The 17,598-nt window shown below is 43.9% G+C and overlaps 1 protein-coding gene across 2 annotated transcripts in view; it reads left to right on the forward strand.

The window, feature by feature from the left end:
- Nucleotides 1–17,598, forward strand: part of btbd11b (BTB (POZ) domain containing 11b) — a 128,881-nt gene continuing 111,283 nt past the window's right edge. For both annotated transcript variants that reach the window (XM_079501754.1, XM_079501755.1), the window contains exon 1: nt 1–1,047. In XM_079501754.1, coding sequence (XP_079357880.1) covers nt 174–1,047 — 874 coding nt within the window. In that variant the 5' untranslated portion in view covers nt 1–173. The remainder of the gene's footprint in view (nt 1,048–17,598) is intronic.

Consider the following 17,598-nt stretch of genomic DNA (forward strand, 5'->3'; position numbering starts at 1 on the left):
TGCTCGACTTTTCTCTCCGCAAAGGTTTGCCTAATTTAAATAACAAAATAAAAGCATCAATGTTACACAACTCGCACAGAAGCTTGCGCGCATTCAAATGTAATCGTCGCGAGACATTTCACGCCACTATTCCAATTCCAAAGCCCTCTTTATTTACAGCATGAGGTGCAGTTATGGCAAGGAGTAGCAAGTCAGCGGCGAGGACCCTGGAGGATTTGACGCTAGACTCGGGTTATGGTGGAGCCGCCGACTCCTTCAGGTCTTCCAGTGCGTCGCTGTGCTGCTCTGAGGCACACGCGTCGAATGCGCATGGGGGGAATTACTATTGGCATCTAACCGACTCGATGCACAGTCGACAGAACAGTCTGGACACTGTTAACACCGTTCTGGTCGAAGACGCCGAGATCCTGGAGTGCTCCGGGCACTGCGCTAAACTACCCGAGCTAGAGGATGTGCCATGGAGCCTCGGGGAAGTGGAGAGTGCGCTGACCAGGGACGAGGAGCTGCGGCTGGGGACCCTGTCGCTGTCACAGGACATTCTGCTCAGGCTCTCAGTGCTGGCTAGCCGCGCGCTGGTGAGGGTCACCAAAGAGGCGCAGCGGCTTAGTTTGCGCTACGCCAAATGCACCAAGTACGAGATCCAAAGTGCCATAAGGATCGTCCTGTCATGGACCATCTCGGTGAACTGCATCACCGCGGGACTCAGTGCCTTGTCCCTGTACAACATGAGCACGGAGGACAAGTTCAGCCGCGGCAAGTCGGAGCGGTGCGGGCTCGCCTTCAACGTGGGGAGGGTCTTCAGGTGGATGGTTGACAGCAGGATCGCGGTCAGGATCCACGAACACGCGGCCATTTACCTGGCCGCCTGCATGGAAAGCCTGTTCCGAGAGATGTGTGCGCGGGCGCTACGTAGTGCTTTCGTGGAGCAAGATAACGGGATTCCCAAGTTCACGGTCGAGTCTTTGGAGCAGGCCATCAACAATGACTCAGAGTTCTGGGGCGCTCTGCAACAGCACCAGCACCTAATTTGTGGGAAGAATGCAAGTGGTGAGTTGTTCATTTCTGCAAGCCCGAGAAAGAGAATGTGCCCCCCACCTGTTACTCTTTACATTATATATGCTATTTTAGTGTCAAAATGCACATGAGCTTAATAATGGTTATTGTGTGTATTATACTGATATCCATAAGTCCACCCTCTAATGACAACACGCAGGCTGGCTATTTATATCAAGACAAACATGGGAAGAGGCGGTATTGCACACATTCCAAATTGCATTCCCATACACATTGACCCAACCCTATTTTCACAAACATCTAAAAATGTAAGTAATGAATTCCAGCTGTAATCAGTCCTCTGGCATACACTGGCCCGGTTTCCTTTTTGTTGACTCTGTGAGTAAGTAAGTGATGCCTGAAGTTCACTGAATTTCAGAGGCCGCTAACATAAGGTGTGTGGTTTTGGAAACATGATATTAATAATTGTTCAACTATGACTGGAGCAAAGAAGCAGATATCCAAATAGTTCAGCACCAGGTAGCTAAGCACCAGGGACGAATTTACTTGTTGTATAGATCCTTATCTCTGTGTGGTGCTAAGTGGTTTTTAAGAATACACCCATGGAATTCCTCCTCCCTATTAGTTTGTAAATATGAAGCAGGAGCAATGGAACAGGATCTGTCTATCCCTAAGCCAGTGTGGTTCTCAAAGTGAGGTCCAGACGAGACCCCCAGGGAGTCGGACCCCTGGCTGTGTGTGTGTGTGTGTGTGTGTGTGTGTGTGTGTGTGTGGTCACATTGTGACTTGTGAGCTTGTAGAAGTAGGTCGGCAGTGGCTTATTGTCGGTATCAGCCGGTAACACGCAGGAGTCTATCCCCGTTACAATGCACTAGACCCCTGGGAGATGGATTGCTGAGGCGGAGGGCCACACCTACCATCAGCTCTCAGCACTTCCCGCACGACTTGCTGCACCAAGCCGTGCTACTCATTCGCTGAGTTGGCGGTGCCCGGGATCGAACCCATGAACTTGTGGTCCAAAGGCGAGAGCTCTCCCGACTGAGCTACCTTGATTTATGTTAACAACATAAATCTTATGGAGGTCCCTGACACACAGTATTTTCAAACAGGGTTCCGTGGCTGAATATATATTAATTTTGGGGGTCCTTGACATGAAAATGTTCAACCACTAAGCATTGTAGGTGCCTGGCGGTATGATTTTAGTAAAGGCCTTCTCAGTTCATTTTCTAAATGCTGCCCTGCAGAAATGACACCTCTCACCCAAGAGCCTGTGGTTTAATTCCTGGGGTACATAAATGTCTTCTCTACTTCAGCCAGCTACCATGATGGCTCTACCATTCCCTAAATCCCAAATGTTAATTCAACTCACACTAACATATTTTATAAGCAACTGACTTATTGATTTATACTTAAGCTGTTTTGAAAATATCATGCTCAGAACGTGTTGCAATCATGATGCTTGTAGATCAGCTATTTCTGAGTTTTGTTTAAACATTTCTAGAAATGTTTTGAAAAATGTCACCTAGAATGACATGCCTAAAATAGCGATTTAACCCTCATTTGATGGATATGACATGAAATTACTTTTGAGGCTTTGTACTCAACTGTCAACTCCAACAGGTTTATGTAATAAACGGCCTCGGGGGAACCTTGGTGCTATCATGCGTTATGCCTAGGATGAGGTGGATGAAACAGAGGAGTCATAGAGAAAGATAGAGAAAGTAACAAAGAGAGAGAAATAGTTCAGAGACAGAGATAGAGAGGGGGAAGATAGAGGGAGAGAGTGACCTTCAAACCCTATTGATGCAGTTCTTGAAGAGGCCAGGTTACAGGCTCAAGCACAGGAGCTTGGATGTAAAAGGCCAAATACTGTAGATAAACACCTTGCGCCAAATCTGTGCTGCAATACGAAACTGGCCCCCGTAAATTCGGAATCCCCCACCCACCCCTTTTTCCCCTCACTGTATATATATTTTTTCCCTTTTTACGATGATTTCCTGTTTTTGGCTATATAGAAGTGTATATTTGTACGTCTCTAATGTTATGATGAATTGAAAATGGTGGACCCTCTTGTAAACAAGTGTAATACTTTATGGTGTCATGATTGTCATCCACTCACAGTTGACAGTTTTTGTATTAAGTTGTACTTGAAATCTACTGTAATTATGCAAACTGTTAAGAAATACTTCAATCAATCAATAAATCAATAAATGCAGGATGAATCACTGTCTGTAGGCATATAGATTATTTGCTTGGTTAGCACAATAAATAACTAGACTGATAACTGGGACACAGTGCAAGCTGGCACATGGCACAAGAGCCTCACATGCTGCACAAAAGGACAACACAAGATATACAGCATGACAACAGACCACATCAAATGCTAAGCATGATTTGACCTGACACAATCAGTCAGTCAGTTCATTGTCATCTCCTTACTGTAGGTTCATCCATGGTCCGCACTAATGCTAGTGTGTGGTATGCATACTGTGCACTAAAAGGATGCAACTCCTTTTGCCCAGACAAAACATAACCTAAAGCTTGCAATACATTCATTAGAATGAGAATTATGAATGCATGCATCTATTCATCAGTGTAGCTAATCTATAGTACCCTTTGCAAGTGAATGGCTAAATTTGCACATTGAGAAAGTTAGATTAATTTTAATTTCAAAACCCTTGGCAGTCTCACAGAGAAAATAGCCGTGATCTAACAGGCTCACAACAACACATTGTGTTTGTGAGCTTCTAGATATTTTCTGTGCGAGACACAATGCGAGTATAATAACTTCCAAGCAAGTTAGGAGTTAACTTTACCAAAGCAGAATGCTAAAGAAAAGGATTATAGTTCATCCAGTGATTTCAAGAGACGCTGGGTGTCTCCATTGACTGTAAATGTCACTGACTTGAATCAAGTGAGTTTGAAATAGGTTTGCATTGTTGTTGTGAAACCGCACACAGCTGCAGCAAATATGAACTCATGGACAGGGAACATGTTGCTTCAAAATGTCAGTGGAGTGAGAAGAAACATGCTTCAACCGCAGTTTGTTGTTGCTTTTTGGGTGCAGATCATGAAGCACCAGAGTGTCATTCTAGAAGTGGACAAAGCATAATGCTCTGAGTCTGACTGCCATCAGGTCACAGTATGCTGATTACAGGTACATTCACATGCACCTAGTTGGAGTTGATTACGGGTACATTCACATGCAAAGCTAGTTGGAGTTGACAGATGTTCTTTGTAACAGAAGATTCACAAATCATCCTGCAGTTCTGGCCTGACAGATAGACAGACAGACAGCTCTTCATTTTCGGCTGTCCAAAGGTGCTGAACTTGTATCAATACATCATGCCAGGTGCCCAATGGCCTCAAATGGGTCAGGGAACAATCTATAGTTCCCTCAGGCTTAATTCCACATGGCAATTGATTTGTCACATTTAGGCCTTTGAAGGCTGGGGACAGAGAAATACATGGTCAAGAAATGAATTGTAACAAAAAACTGAATTGTGGAATATTATACTGGCGTATCAGATGTAGCTAAATAGATATTAGATAAGCATAAGACTGACATAGACGGAAGCAGATGATAGCAAAAGCAAAGTAAAAACAGAGCTATCCTTGTTCTTGGCTGTTTTATCGGCTGGTATGGCTATATATGGCAAGCTGCAATGACAGATATTGTCCAACACTATAATGTCACACCTGCTGTTGTTGGTTCTACATTGGCACATGTAGCATATGGCAGCCACCTACACACACGCACGCATGAATGAACACACACACACACACACACACACACACACACACACACACACACACACACACACGCACACACATGCACAGCAGCACACGCACGCACGCACACATAGGCACATGCATTGCACGCACCTCTCCATCACTGAGTCAGTGTGTTCTTCTCAGGTGTAGGGTTTCCCTTCCTCGCCTGTGGCATCCTGTCAGAACAGGAAACCACCCTGTAGCATTACTGTGGAGTCGTACTTACAGCTCCCGTTAACCTAAAGAACACAGCGCTGCATTTGATTTCCCTGCGGACATGTGTGTGTCAGAGAGAAAATGTGTAGTCGAACATGATCTCTAGTCCTCCGAGAGGTACAGCTCCCTGGAGACAAGTTCTGATCATACCTTGACAGTGACTTGTCTTGGCTCAGAGGTGGTACAGTATGACTTTCAAGTCCGGGCAGATATTAGAGATATAGCTTGGGGTGGCAGAGTTTCAAGAACCTAAACCTGCCCGTTGTGCTTTAACCCCAGCATGCGTGTAGCAAACAGCAAAAACAGCAGATCTACCTGTAGATCTGATATTTTTGCAGAAGATCTTTGGTGTTGAGGGAAAAAGGGGTCCTAGTATAGACTCCTGCATGGGGGACTCCAATCGACAAAGTAAGTCGTTTTTTAAGTTGTTTATGGACTCTACTGGTGGTTGTCCAGGATGTGTGTTAACCTGGTCGATGCCAAACTTTGCACACACATTCCCTGGATGGCAACAATGAACCAAAAGTTTCCAGAAAGGCCTGTTATAGCGCCACCATGAGGTGCTATAACAGATTAAAATAACACTTTATTCATTGAAATAAGTTGCCGTTTGTGGTTTTAAAACAGCCAATTATGACTGTAACAGTACCTCTACTATATAATGTATGATTGCTCTTACAGGAGGTGAAAGGCAGGTCCTATTCCACTCACAGGAGTTTAGTTTCTTATCCAACAGCCGGCGTTTGCTTGCCTGTTGCACTCATTCACACGTGTTTGGTGGAAGCATTGTCAGAACAGACAGACAGACAGACAGACAGGAATGTTTGGGGGCTGCACTGGTAACATTCAGCTGGAAGAACTGTCATACTCTCCTTACAGTATATGGAGATCTAAGGGTGGTAGCGGGGACATTCTCTTGAGTGTACAGGCCTCAATTTTCGTGCCTGTTGAGAATTCTATTCTGACATATATCCAAGATCTAAGGGTTTGAGGTTTGAGGTCAGATGTAGAGTTGCTGGCCAATATTGATGACATCAGGGATCTCCATATATGTATGGGCTTAACTGCGACAGCATGTCGCATTTACTATGGCATCAGGGTCTCCACATCTCCATCCCTGATGATGTCACATGATGTCACGAGACCTGGGCACCATATATGGTGCCCGACACACTGATAGTGCCCAACACACTGACGGGAAATGCTCGATCAGATAGTTAACTGCGACATTCGGTCACAAATGATGTACCAGAGGAGACCACTCTGTGCAATGTCTGGGCATTGTGGATAAATACCCTAGCCTTTGCTTGCAATGTGTAGGAATTTTATCACACGCACGAGCGCGTGCACACACACACGCACGCACACGCACATGCACACACACACACACACAGACCTGTCCCCGCAACAGGTCTGGTATTAATGCAGACCTTGGGAAGGGAGTAGGGGAATGCTAATGTGACAGTCTAGTACAAGGAGAGGGAGAGAGCCGCAGCCAAGTTTACTTCAATTGATTAAGAGTCGGGAGGTGATAGAAAACAGCTAATTCTTCAACCCAGCCAGCTGCTGACACAATGGATTGGGTGTCTTTCATTTTTCTCTTTCCTTCCCTTTCTCAGTGTGCCTCTGAGGCTTCTGTAAACCATTACAAAGTTTCACTTTGTTGTCAACTGCTGTGTGTGATGACACGTGCAGCTGGCACACGGCTCAGTGGCACTCCATCAGTGGCGTCTATGTGAATGAGCGGCAAGTGCAGGCGTTGTACTGCTGAGTAAATAGACAGAGAATGGGAAGGAATGAGCAGCTCCCATACAGTGTTCAAGAATTCAGCGTTGTTGACTCGAGTTAAGTTGTCACAATATGGAAATCAATCTCGGACGTACTGTAGCTTAACCCATAAGATCTGAGGACCTGAGTCTACAAAATGTCTTCTAAATCCTAACAGTTTTCTGAAAAACCCATGTTTCTATATCTGTGGTTCTCAAACTATTTCATGTCAAGAACCACCAGCCCAGAATGATTTGTATTTGGCCGCGGATCTCCATCTCAAAGTCTTTCGTTCCAGGGACACCCAGAAGCAAAGATTTGAGTTAAAAGTTTTCACTGTGAAAGAATATATATATTCAAAGAATTGCACATATTTTCATGATTTTTCAGAATAGCAAAAGTTTAAAAGCTATGGTGACACAGGTGCGTTACAGGTCTTAATGGGTTAAAGGACTACACCATCCATTCAACTGGCGGCCCCCTTGTGGCCCCTGAAAAGAATGAAAGTTACAGGTATGGTGTGTGCGATATGAAGTGGGAGATTACCAGAATGACAGTAATCCTTAATCATATTCAAGAGCTTTTGGAGAGAAATTTAGACTAGAGCACTGCGTGTGTGTGTGTGTGTGTGTGTGTGTGTGTGTGTGTGTGTGTGTGTGTGTGTGTGTGTGTGTGTGTGTGTGTGTGTGTGTGTGTGTGTGTGTGTGTGTGTGTGTGTGTGTGTGTGCGCGTGCGCGTTCAGCTGGTGCTTGTTGACGGTCATTAATGTCAAGGCAAAATATGTTTATGCACTGTCAAATAGGTCTACATCTATTTCTAAAGTAGCATATACCTGACATATCCTGCTCAATACTGTGCAGAAATGTGTAAATGAGCACAAAATGCATTTTGAGAACCCACAAATGTTCCGTGTGTGCGCACGTTGTGCGGCCCGCCACACACAATCATTCTACAGTTGTGGACCCCGGCCTAATCTAGTTGAATACCCCTGCCGTATATCCTACCGAAACTTAGACCATTTAAGTGAATGACAAAAGTAACAAAATACAACTCCTAATGACATTTACTGCATTGGATTACCTATCTCAAGCAAATTTCAAGTATCTGCAAGTAGTTTTGATTTCATGATTTCATTTTATTTTATAGGACACTGGGTGCCCCAGCATTTATGAGTATTTTCAAATAATTGTGAGACATTACTGATGGTACCGTAGACAAGCGTGAGGGAACTAGATTGTTCTAGTACTAGAGGCAAGAGAGACACTGCTGCACATTAAACAGAACAGCTAGGCTTTTATTGCCAGTTTCACAAAGAAACACCATATGGGAGGAAAACAATTCAAGGTAGTGGTTATTCCAACCAATGGCCTTCGGGTGTGTCAGGGACAAGACAGACACTGCTAAACGTGTCTCTCCCAGTAATTCCTTGGGGCAGCCTTGGGTGGAGTGAGGGTGCTACCCCAGGTTCATTGGCCCTTTATACACAACTCAAACGAGAAATACCATAGCACTATAAGTCCATAATCACAATCACTGTCACTGGGGAACACACCTGTGAGGCTGTGACTAGGAATCCACATGATGGAGTTTGAAAGAAAGAGATGGGGGGGGGTCGAAACACCCATAAAATAAGCTGTCAGTGACAGATGAGACCCAGACGAACACTGTCTGCTTCTTTAATGCCAGAGGAAAACGTGTCAAAGGAAGCAAGTACCAACAGGTGGATTAACCAGACGAAGCATCAGTATCTATGACACATATAATCAACTCCTCAGCACTGGCTTCCTACGAGTGAAACCTACATACCTACAATAAAAAATAAATACAAATAAAATAGACAAATTTTAAATTTGCCATCCCTTGCATGTTTATTGTTTAAAGCTTAATTCAAAGAGATTTGTTTTAGTGTGCCAGAAGAACGTATAGCGTGGGGCGGACCCCCCCCGATAGTAGAACTTTTGAACGAGTCATTGCTGTTGAATGTCTTGTGTGGTATTCTGCTTGAAAAGCCGGTACTGTGTGAAATTCAAAACGGCATGTCAGGAGTCAGGACATGTCAGAATGCTCTGACACAGACATATAAGCAGAATCACTGTGCATGTACAATGAACGCACACTTATAGCACACACTAAGCATATCGGTATAGTTGCAATCTCTGAGATAAAATGTTAATCCTTAAAATTATATAAAAGAAGAATCCCGTGATTTTTTTCCACGGTTCCAAGGTTGGCGAACATGCGTTAAGGTTGGCGACCGGATTAAGGTTGGCGAACATGCGTTAAGGTTGGCGACCGGATTAAGGTTGGCGAACATGCGTTAAGGTTGGCGACCGGATTAAGGTTGGCGAACATGCGTTAAGGTTGGCGACCGGATTAAGGTTGGCGAACATGCGTTAAGGTTGGCGACCGGATTAAGGTTGGCGAACATGCGTTAAGGTTGTCGAACATGCGCTGCTCTGTGCATGCGGTTATGGTTAGGTTAGGGTTTGAGGTATGTTGTGGTTGTCGGACCAATAAATTAGTACTGCACCTGTGCACCAGTGGGGTTAGGGGAGGGGATGATATTGTGAATGTGATGTCACTAATCTCACTATATTACTGTTTTTTTAATTGGCATGTTTGACTGTCAAGGTTTCAGCCTCAAGGAAAAAACCCTAAATACAAACAACAATCAAGGGGGTCTAATGAAGTACTGTTGAAGATCGCGGCACTCCATCTTAAAACACCATATTTTACACCTTTTCTCGCTGGCATTGTTCTAGAAATAGCAATTCATTGTAATCACTAATCACATGCCGAAAACGCTTCACTCAATGCGTGATGTAATGTGATGGCGAGGGCACCCATTATCAGGAAGTATGCAAATGTAGTGCATGCACAGGTCAGGGAAATGATGCATGTACACATAGGAATAATTGTCAATTGTGATAATTGAATAAACTAACCATCTATTTTAAATTATTTAGAACATAATCCAGCAGGAATGTCTTTTTGAAGAGAAGCTGAAAGATAATGAATAATGAATTATGCAAATTATGCATGCAATCCCCATTACCACAATTCACTCTCATGCATGGTAAATCTTTACCGTATATGACAACCACCCCACCCCTATTCACATAACCCCTGGGCGATCGGATAGTGTGTCAAGTGTTTAGTGACCACCACGAATCACGATATGAAAATACGTACAAAGAATCACCCAAGCTTGCACTACGGTATGAAAATCAACTTGCAGATTATTGAAACGTGCTGGAAGTAGATGGATACGTCCACTTATTATGTCCTTAACGGTGAGTTCTTAGATATGGTGGAACCACATGTTCTATTGCAGGTGTGGCATGACGTGTAGGTTGTAGTGGTGGACTGGTGCGTTCCGTTCCTGAGTCTTTGTTGCTATTCTGAAAGAAAAAATCACACCTGTGTGAACTAAGTGGTGCAATTCTGTGTGGGGGTCCCCGGGGGGTCCATGAGTAAGGCTATGGACCAGAGGTACATCCCTACCTGCTTTCTCTGCACCATTTAAGGCCGTTTCCAAATGTTGAAATGTAAAAGACCAATATTATTATGAAGAAAACAAGATGTTAAGACCGCTAAACCAAATAGAATAAAGTTTACCTTCAGTAAAAGCGTTGTTTATGGCTTCTGAATGTAGGTCTTTTAACATGTAATGTAGATGGAGTGACGTCAGGTCAACACCACTAGGTCTGGAAAGGGGGCATGGAAGGGCTGTGAGATAGGCCTATTGTGTGTAAAGCAGCAACGATGCGCTAGTCTAGATTGGCTGTTGTTCAAGGTGGGTGGGCCCACTGGGCCGTGTGAGGTCAGGTGTTTCTTCTGGTGAAATAAAAGACGTGTGTCCGCCATCCAGCATGGATTTTTTACATTCTGCACACAGTGCGTCAGGTGGCTCGACAAGGTAAAAACACTGAAATACACTGGCGGATTCTCTCACTCATCTGCTTAATATGTGGTTCAAATAAAAACAATGTGTTTGTTACTGCTTGCTTGGCTGTCACTCTGGGGCAAGGTAGGCGGCCAGGAATAGGCCAATTTAACGGCATAAAACTGGCCCAAAATGCCTCAAAACAGCCAAAATTCTGGTTTGCACATGCATGTGCAGGGGGGGGGGGGGGGGGGGCCTTCGAGCTTCAGTGCCCAGGGGCCCTCAGAGGTGCTAATCCAGCCCTGCACACCATGCATCAGTTTGCAGGTCAGTGTTAAGAAGAGATCGAACCAGAACACCATTTTCTGTGCTATCTTGACGATAGCTTAGCTGATAGCGTTTTATTATTTAGCTGCCCTCAGTGCCCTGTTGGCTTTGAAGAAACTACCTTCACCACTACTAGCTTTCATGTGTACAGAGGATATCCACACTGCAGGTTAATAATGCATCACTATCTACTATCTAGTCCACCTTCGTGGCATTTTACAAAATCGCTCTTAGATTGAGAACCCTGACAGTGATAGAAACAGGACTGACTTAGGATCATCATCAATCATTGATTCCATTCCTTCCCCCAGGTGTTCGAAACGTGTGCTGCTGAACCGTGATTGCCCCTAGCCTCCGTGAGCTGCCAATACACCCGGCCGTGCTGTGTCCAATCATTAATTATATTGCAATATACCGCAGGGGTACATATCTTTGATATTTTGAAGGTGATAAAACTAAAAGGGAGTTGGGCCACTATTATATTAGTCTATGTCTTGTGTAAACCACTTTACATGTGTTTCCTTTGCACAGGATAAATAAATCACCATCAGCTGCACAAACACAGAGCAGATATAGTTCATGTGGTAGAAATAAACAGTCACTACTTTTGACATGCCAGCCCGGCCTTGGAATAAACATGACTTTTCCCTATGGGGCCAAAGCTTGCCGTATGGCAGTGGTTTTCAAAGTGGCCACCAGGGGTGAGGGAATTGGAACGGAGAGAAATGTTTTTTCTTCCTTTTAATCAAAAAATAATAATTTCAATTCATAAGATAAATATTTTACCAGTTTAACCACTTTCAAAATGAGCAAAAAACGGAAATTTAAAGTTTACAGTGCATGCATACACTTTCCTTAATGATTATATCTGGTTTCAGTCTTTATTTATGATGTATATTCGCTATTATTAAGGTTATTATAGCGGCCAATTTGAATTGGAGGTGGGGAGGGGGGCGGGGGTCGCGAAACACGGCCAAAGCATTTCCGGGGGTCCCCAGCCAAAAAGAGAGAGAGAGAGTTGAGAACCCCTGTACTAGATGCTAGGATTCTGGTAATATCACTTTAGTCCAGGGCACACACGGTTTGATTTGATGGTGAGAAAGAACGGCCACAATTGTGCTTTCAGTCTTTTGTGTCTTTCTCTTTCTATCCCTGAGAAAGCGAGTGCCTGCATGGCATGTATCAGTACCGGGCCATTTCCTTGACTACAGTCGATCCGCTGATGGAAAACGGAATCTCCTTCTATGACCAGTATCTCATTACGTCTCCTGGGAGTTCAGACCTGTGTGTGTGTGTGTGTGTGTGTGTGTGTGTGTGTGTGTGTGTGTGTGTGTGTGTGTGTGTGTGTGTGTGTGTGTGTGTGTGTGTGTGTGTGTGTGTGTGTGTGTGTGTGTGTGTGTGTGTGTGTGTGTGTGTGTGTGTGTGTGTGTGTGTGTGTGTGTGTGTGTGACTCTGACTTCAACAATTTAGATGGAGAATATCTATAAAGCACTTCTTTCTTTCTTTCTTTTGTCTCTCTTTTGGTTTCTCTTCTACACTTCCTTCCATCTCTCTCTCTCTCTCTCTCTCTCTCTCTCTCTCTCTCTCTCTCTCTCTCTCTCTCTCTCTCTCTCTCTCTCTCTCTCTCTCTCTATTTAGTTCATCTCAGTCCATCTCAACCCTTACTTGATCTGTGCACATTATAATGAGGCTACATTTCTGCCATTGCATTGATTGAGAGCAAGCGCTGAGTTGTGCGTGACCTTGTCCCGTCCTCCATGTCTAGCAGGGGGTCTAATAGCTCTGTCAGGCCCGACATGGAAGCGAGCCCCCCACTCCCCTCCCCTCCGACCGCGCCTGCCTGCTTCGCACTGGCAAGCCGCAGATAGACGCGTGGGTACCGACTATGACAGATCTCCACAAGAAAGACCCAACTCTACTGTGCTTGTTCAAGTTTGCGCCATAGAGTGGGCGGGGTCATGCATGTACGCACGTGACGGGCAGAGCATGAGCAAGAGGGTAACGCTGTGTCTGAGTAAAGGATATTTGACGGGCTGAAAATGGCCATTTTCAGATGGCCCTACACATACATATACATGAGCTTCTGCCAGTTTTCCATCTCCATACTATCTAATTAGTGACAGCATATGGTATAGATTACCTCCAGAGAAGGTATACATCTTTCTTTCTTTTCTTTTTCTTTTTTTGTTCTTGACATTTCTTTATTACTAACATATGGTTCCTGCATGACTCCTATTTCATTCTCAAATGTGGATCAGTGACTGGCAATATAACAACCACATTGTTAGGAGGAGGAAGGTGGAGGCAGCCACTTTTACTTCGGGGGGCACGTGTTAGTCTGACGTCCCATTAGTCCGACATACCACATACGTGGCCGGTTAAGACTCACCCGTGGCCGGTTAAGACTCACCCGTGGCTTCCACGCGTGCCATGCGGTTATGGTTAGCGGTAGGGCTAGTAATGTTGGATTATTGGGACGTCGGAGTAACGCTACGTACCCTTTTACTTCTGCCCTTTATGTTCACAAACACATGCACACTGGGAATTTACTGACCATTTGATAAAAGATCAATCACAAGAACCCTGGGGTCTCTATTCTGAGGCAAACATTCAGCAAAAATTGCTGCTCTACAAGTTCACTATGCCAGTATGCGTCAAAACTGTTTTTGAAAAACAAGTGGGAAATATCTGTGAAATACTAGCAAACCTAGTTTAGAGCCCTGGGGGAAGTATATAGGGTTTAAGTGGTAAAGAAACTGGATTGGTCAAATTACACAACCTGATTGATGAAGCCTAATCTCTTTGTGCAGGTTTGTTTATCACTGTGCGGCTAAGAAAAACGGTTGGAACAATGGCCCTTAAAGCAGTCTTATAATGACAATAGCCAGTTGTGATGTATTGTTTAAGTAGCTCACCGCTGTTATATGTACAGTGTCAGTGAGTGACTAGCTTAAGGGCAGCTATAGAAAGCAAAACAGTGCAGGGTAATTTATTTTATGTCAATATACCTACTTCATTCTGCCCAAAATGAAGCGATGCATATAGATTATGAGATTAGGCGAGGGCTGTTGCAGCCATGGGCCCTATGTTGGATACCAAGGGCACTTATTTTTGTCTCCACCAGCCAAAGGCATGGGGAGAGTATGTTTTGCATTCTGTTCGTCCGTGTGTGTGTGTGTGTGTGTGTGTGTGTGTGTGTGTGTGTGTGTGTGTGTGTGTGTGTGTGTGTGTGTGTGTGTGTGTGTGTGTGTGTGTGTGTGTGTGTGTGTGTGTGTGTCAAATTATGAATGCAGCGTGCAATTTAGGTGAAATCTTTCCCTACTACTGAGGAATATATCCCACCCTTTTCACATTGGCCTGTTATAGCACCACCAACAGGTGGATTTTTGCAAAACACATTTTTGGAACAAAATACCTCAAATCATCCAATTGCCATCAAAGGCGTAAGAAGAAATGGCCTTTTCACATTGGCCTATTATAGTGCCACCAGGAGGCCACAACCTGACCTGGCCTGGTGGAAGCCTGTGCCCCAAGGGGCACTTTTTCTAGTTTCAATATCTTTCTCTCCAATTCCCAATTTTAGTGCCTATTGCACATTTCAAAATCCACACAAGTGTTGCCCCCGTCACTGCTGCTGACCCCTACAGTTGGTCACGTGGGAGGGTCTAGACGTGCATGTGTCTCCTCCCATGCACATGGAGTCACCAGCAACTTCTTTTCACCTGACACCGGGAGGATGTAAACTAAAGCATGCGGAGTCGCAAGTGCAGCAATAGCGAGCACCCTGTAGTGTAGGCCCACTGCTGTCTTCCCACACACTTCCTTGTATTTGGTCTCCCTGGTCTTCTATTGAAAAAAATAGATTCCGTCTGAAAGTCAAAAAGCAATATCTCCCCTGAGCAAGCAGGCATGCTCTATTAGCTCAGTGGTAAAATGTCATCACTTGCAATGGGGGACGCGGGTTCCATTTGTGGGTAGGACATGGAAGTTACAGCTGAGAGTGCAACTTGAAGTGGTTATAACAGGAAGAGACATCATATGCGTGAAGCCTTGTGAAATGAAATAATACATGATTAATGGCAACTATAAAAAGATCAAGCCTGAGGTCACAATACATTAACAATCACTCACTTGTTGGACGCAGAAAGTCACAGGGTTCGGCTGTCTGTGTCACTGGACTCGGACAAGTAATAAGAAGGTGACTTGCTGAAGCCTCCATGGTACTGTAGATGTGCCTGTCAGTTTTGGTCATGCCATGATGCTCCATCAGCCAGACACACAGGTGTGTTCCACAAGCTCTTCCTCACTTCCTTCTGCTGGTACTGTAGGAAGTCTGTCTCTGCCAGGGAGGCACTTTGAAACCTGGTTTATACCATACGATGGTGTCGTGGTATTGAAAATAGCTGATCTATAAGCTCACAACAACACGTTGCGGATGTGAGCTAAATACATTAGGCATAAGAGTGGATATTTTAAGAAGATTAAAAAAAAAGTCAACTTTGTGTGCGGTTGTTGTGCATTGAAAATAGACCATCTACAACTCACAACGTGTCTGCCAACTAGCGGAATAGTGAGGTTTTTGGGTCCAACTCCGTTATCTGTAAAATAAATACTTTAAACGTACAACAACACTGCTATTTATCACTCTAATTAATGGCTTTGTTGTTGTGATTTTACTTGGCAGGACCATGTTTTCTCCAGAGTGAGAGAAGCTCATTCCTGGGGAAAATTCCTGACTCGCATGATTAAACTAACAAAGTCCTTGTTGAGATTCTCCCTAACTGAGTGCTAGGGCATCCTGTTGGGATTGAGCATCTGGGATTGCTGTGACAATACTGTGTTTGATGCATGGAACTAATTAACAGCAGTCACATGGACATAAAGAAAAATATGCATGATACTACTAAGGTGGTGTTTGTATGCCAATTATCTCAATTATATAGAAACTTGTCGAAACTAAAATCTAAAATCCTCAGTGTTTATCCATTTCTAACTAGACTGTACAAATGTAACTGTCAGCATTAAGTTAACAATGGGCATACAGTATTATGGTTTAGCTTGTTAAAAGCATTGTTGTGGTGCTGTGGTTATTGTGTGGATAACTATGCTTACCTTAAGGTGAATGAGAGTTAAAACGCAAGATAAAGGGTGCTTTGTGAGAGAGAGAGAGAGAGAGAGAGAGAGAGAGAGAGAGAGAGAGAGAGAGACTATTTAGGGTTGTCTCTACTGGCAGGGGAAGCTGTATCTATCCAATTTGGTTTATTTTCTCTCCCAGCACGGGCTGGGATGAAGTAGGGCGGGCAGTGCATTTAAACAAGGCTGCCAAGTGGCTGCACTATCCTGCACTTGAGAATGACAGATGAGAAGAGCTCAGGCAGACGGAGCAGTGCAGTGTGTCTGTGAGAGGGGAGGTTAAACAGATGAGTAGCAGGGAATACCACAGTCAGCCCACACATTAACAAAACATTCAGTGGTAGGATGATGATTATTAATTTCAATGGGGAGGTATTGAATATTTTCTAAGCCTCTGTCGATTAATCAAAGAATTGTTTTTTTTTATCAAATACATTCATAATTGGTGTGCGGACTCTTTTTTTTTTTATTAAAGGTTTCATGACATTCATTTTCATTTGTTTTTATTTTTCGTTTTTCTTTTAGGTTTTATGAACTTTGGACTTTGAACATTCAGTGAATTTTCTGTGGTCTGGGGTATTCTCTGTGTGTTCCGAAACCTCTTGAGCTGCAATGAAAACAGGCAAAATCCCTACAGTGTCATATGTTGGATTTGTGGACTGTTACATCACAGTCCACATGAAATTCAGAGCACTTGTTTGAGCCAGAAAACCCCAGACCACGGAAAATCTACTGAATGTTAAAAGTTCCGATTTTTTTGGGTGCAATTGAGCTCAGAAAACCTAAAACAAAATAAGAAAAAATTCAAAAATGTCACTATACCTTTAATGAATCGATATGACCCACTGTTTAACACCATGAAACACTCCTTAAAATGTGGGTGCTGGAGAACTCATTTGTTAATCAAGTGTTCAACTATCCAACATTTGACATATTACGTGATGTGCAGTATGCAGTCTTTCTGTTGATGAGATATTATTACATTGTGTAGGTGTAAGATCAAGATTGTAGTGTTCAAGGACCAGTGGCACCAGTGCTATTATCGTTACACTGTCATGGGGAACACTAACAAGGTAGAAGAAAACACACAGGGGAAAGACCCCTGCACAGAGGCAGAGCAGGTTCAAATACAAATGTGTTTATTTAAAGAGCTGAGGGACAAGGGGTTTACAGCTTAGTGAGGCAGGCAGGGGTCAACCAGACAGGCAGTCTGAAACAGGCAAGCTAGACCAAAGGAACAGGCAAGAATCCAACTTCCAGTGACAGGCTGCAACAAGGTCAAAAACACTGAAGACAGGCATAGCAGAATCTGAGATGGCACTCAGAAAAAAGGGGTGAAAAGTATACACTGTGACTAGAACAGTGAGGAGAGCCAAGACAGAAACACGAGTAACATAACTTAGAATCTGGCTGAGAGTGAGTGGAAAGAGTCCAGTCTTATTGCAGCAAGCCGGTGAGGGAAAATGAAAACAGGTGAGGAG

Source organism: Electrona antarctica, assembly GCF_951216825.1.
Source record: "Electrona antarctica genome assembly, chromosome: 5".
In the NCBI taxonomy this organism is placed as follows: domain Eukaryota; kingdom Metazoa; phylum Chordata; class Actinopteri; order Myctophiformes; family Myctophidae; genus Electrona; species Electrona antarctica.